At 32.8% G+C, this 4,150-nt stretch overlaps 1 protein-coding gene across 1 annotated transcript; it reads left to right on the top strand.

Moving 5' to 3' along the window:
- The first annotated feature begins 309 nt into the window (after positions 1-309).
- LOC109811819 (expansin-like B1) lies at positions 310-1,994 on the top strand. Its single transcript, XM_020375658.3, has 4 exons — positions 310-549; positions 868-974; positions 1,097-1,408; positions 1,623-1,994. The coding sequence occupies exons 1-4, from the start codon at positions 414-416 to the stop codon at positions 1,809-1,811; spliced, it is 744 nt and encodes a 247-aa protein (XP_020231247.1). The 5' UTR covers positions 310-413; the 3' UTR covers positions 1,812-1,994.
- Positions 1,995-4,150: the final 2,156 nt, after the last annotated feature.

Raw genomic sequence — 4,150 nt, 5'->3', positions numbered from 1 at the left:
CGACCCATAACCTCTTGGATAGAATAAAACGTAGCGGTTAGAAAATAGATGAACTTATAAAAATAATTTTCATCAAGTTGGATTTAAACTTTAAATATGTCCAAATTTCTAAATTATGCATCACATGCAAAAGGGGTTCTGATCTTGCGTGTTTATCCAAAAATGTTTTAAACCGTAGATTTTGCTAATCAAAATCAATGAGCAGCTCACAGAACCAGAAATGTAAAACTTTACAGAAACGATTACTAAAACAAAGTATATGAATGTAGTAAGAGCTAAGGATCTGTATTATAAATATAACTCCAAATATTTGCTTCCAATCTCATAAAGCCTTTTCACATCTTATCCTTTGGTTTATCGCATTGGTGACTATCTCGTAACAACTTCCTGCATTTCTCTCCAGAGAATTTGTCATGGAACTCGGTTTCAGGCACCAACTTGGCCTTGTTTGTGTCATATTCCTCTTCCCTGCACTGTGTAACTGCAAGGAACATTTCACCAAATCCAGAGCAACCTATTATGGTACCCATGATGGCTATGGAGCTCCAAGTACGTTCTTAACTACATAGATATATAAGAGAAATTATTACATGATCCGACACTATGGCCAAATTTTATATGACATGTAGTTATATTTTTCAAATCATGAAACAAAGTCATGTAGAGCTTACCTATCATGCAATAATTTCTCCTAGATATAGTTAGATACATTCCATTGCTTGTGCTTGTTAAAATTAGAACGTGTACCCATGTTTGAAACTACATATTTTTCCTTTCTTTCGGAAACATTTGAAGAATTTGATAACTTCTAATTTTTAGAAATAAAATGTGCAGACAATCACAAAACAAGTTGGTATTATTTTTCAGGTGGAGCTTGTGGCTATGGCGAATATGGAAGGACAGTGTATAATGGCAGTGTCGCAGATGTGTCTGGACTATGGAGAAATGGAGCTGGCTGTGGTGCATGTTATCAGGTACTCTTCAACATATATATATATTTTTTTAATTTATCACATGAATCCTTAGCCAAATGAAACAAAATATTTGAACTAATTATGTATTGTTAATTCATAAAAAATAAATGATGATGATTAAGGTAAGGTGCAAAATACCAAGTTTGTGCGATGTGAATGGAGCACACCTGGTGGTAACAGACAATGGTGCCGGTGACAATACAGACTTCATTATGAGCCCACGCGCCTTCTCAAAATTGGGACGTAACAACGCTGCATCTGCAAACCTTAAGAAATACGGTACAGTGGATATTGAATACAAAAGGGTTCCTTGTACATACACCAGCAATGTCTTGTTTCATATCAAGGAAGCTAGCACAAACCCTGGTTACTTCGCTGTCGTGATTCTCAATGTAAATGGAATACACGACATCACTGCTGTTGAAATGTGGCAGGTACATCAACATTAAACTTTTGCCACCTTCTTAATTCAACCATATGTTGTTAGCTAGTTTACTACTGATATAATGTGTCACATGAATAGTTAACATAATATTTAAGTGATCAACATATTACGTCATTGATATGAGCAACTTTGTTATGTATATATACATTGGCTTTGTTTCCGTGTGTAGTTGCATTGAATTTGGTTGTTGAAATGTTGAGCAGAAAAGGCAACAACGATGGGAAGCCTTGCGCAGGTCCTATGGGGCAGTGTTCGACTATGCTAACCCACCAAGTGGTGAAATCCAGTTGAGGTTTCAATTGGGCTATAAATATTGGGTGCGTTCCAAGATCCATATCCCTGCTAATTGGAAGCCTGGAGCTACTTATGACACCAAGGTTAAGCTTCATTAGAAAGGAAAAATAAGCACTTTGGGATCCTTACAAGGCAATACAAGGGATTAAGTTTGTTCATTGTCAATGTTATTGATGTTTTTATTCTAAAGGGGATGGGGTTAATAATGGGGATTCATCTACACTCCATCTTTGATTACATGGAATATGAATAAAATAAAATTGCCTTTATGTTGTTAATAATTCGAATTGATATTGACGCAAATAGCAATCATCAACTAAGTGACGTATATCCCTTAATGTTTAATACAGTGATTCAGCTAGCCAAGAAAAGCATTTGTTGGTATTATAAGATAACCATTCATGATAAAAGTTTTGAGTATGTGTGTCTGATTTGTTATTGTTTATATATGTTGTTCACGGCTATAAACTCTTCTTTTAGTATTTGTTTTGTAAGTGCCGTTAGAAATATTTAATAAATTATTTTTTAACACCAACCATATTTTTTAACAGTGGTGAGGAGCTTTGTGTGTCAAAAGTCTTAAATTCAAAATTTATTCTGTAGCTAACTTCAAAAAACCAGTAAGAATACATTGAGATTTTATTAAAGAGAAAATAAATATTAGGATTGACTTAAAAATTGGCAAATGGAAAGCTTTCTCCTACGGCGAAAGCATACTAATAACACTGGGGTTATTACGGTACCCTGAGGGTGTTTTGAAACAATATTTTTTGAACAAATAAAAATGTAGTATGTGGATTTTTTTTCTTTTTTCTTTTATTGTTTTCCCCTCTCCTCTAAGTGATATCTTCTTAGCAAATGGAGAATTTAAGTCAACTAATTCTTTCTTTTCACCATATATTAGATCAAGTGTTACAAATCATTCTATAGAATTCAAAATAACAGTGAGCAAATTATAAAATAAGATTCTCTTCCGTAAATCATGGAGAGATTTCTGTGGATTTTTTTATCCATCCTCCTTACAATACTTTTTGGGTTTATTCTTAACCTTATGAATGAATATAATTCTCGAAAAAATATTGATAATTTATCAAGTCATCATAATTTATAGATCATAAAATATATTTATTTTTTATACAGGTTTGATTTTTGGTATATAAGTTTATCTCTTTCATTCAAATAAAATCAAACCTGTATATCTTTTTTTATTGAAAATCGTGAGTATAAAAAATACTATCCATGGGAGGACTATTCAAATCTGTAAACCAGGCACCAGAATTTTGATAACATCTTATATCATTTAAATACTATAAATAGAATAATGTCGTCTGAGACATAACCTACATCTACATGGTGTTTTATAAACAACAACAAAAAAAAAACTACATGGTGTTAAGGTTCCTTCATTTCTCTGTTTCTTTATTGCCCTTTGGTTTTGACCCAGTTAACAAAGAAATCTCTGACCATACATAGTTTAACGGCAAGTGGTTAACAAAATTAACAGCAAAACTACGTCAATCTAACTGTTACAAGTTAATGGCTTCATTTTATTTTTCTTTTTCCTTAGGAATAATTTCCCTCTAAATTAATGGCAAGTGGATACTTTTGTCTCTTTAATTTAAAAATTACTTGCTTTTAATTCTTAAGGTTGTTTTTATTGATCTTTTTGGTCCCTTAATAAGGATCAAAATAGACTACTAATATAGCAGAGAAACAAAAATAATCACCTTTTAAGTTAGAAAATAGACGTTGTAAAGGAATAACTTGAACCAAAGTTGGATTCACGCTTAAAATATGCCCAAATTTCTCAATTACGCATCCAACGCATAATGCTGATCTGATCTTGTCCAAAAATATTCTCATCCGTAGATTTTTCTATTCAAAACCCGTGAACAGTTCACGGAACTGAGAACTCAATGATTTAAGTTATAAAAACGCCTATAAGAAACAAGGGAAAATAAGACTATACCACCACTTGTATGTAAATATGTACATATCGCACACACACAGACAATATATATCATACATATAGTTCTTAATATATAAGAGTTTTTAATATAACATACACATAAATATTGAATTTGGTTCTTGAAATGTTGTGCAGAGAGGAAAGAAACTATGGGAGCCTCTTCGCAGAGTGTATGGGGCAGTGTTTGACTTTGCTAACCCCCCGAGTGGTGAAATCTGGTTTAGGTTTCAAAAACTGGTTTCTGCCTAAGATCCCTGATGCTGCCAATTTCTTGGAGCTACTTATCACACCAAACTTCACCCTTATTAGAAACTAAATACGCACTTTGACACCCCAACATCAACGTATATATTACAAATATAATAAGTACTAGTGTTATATTATTCTGTTATTTTGTTTGTTGTCAGTGTCACTCAAAGTGTTTCTTGTGTTAATAATGCCCTTTTGTCCAAGGGACTACAATAATGG

The sequence above is a fragment of the Cajanus cajan genome, chromosome 5 (assembly GCF_000230855.2).
Source record: "Cajanus cajan strain Asha chromosome 5, NIPB_CcT2T_4, whole genome shotgun sequence".
NCBI classification, from domain to species: domain Eukaryota; kingdom Viridiplantae; phylum Streptophyta; class Magnoliopsida; order Fabales; family Fabaceae; genus Cajanus; species Cajanus cajan.
The sequence above is the reverse complement of the archived record's forward strand: the minus strand, read 5'-3'. Positions and strand labels throughout refer to the sequence as shown.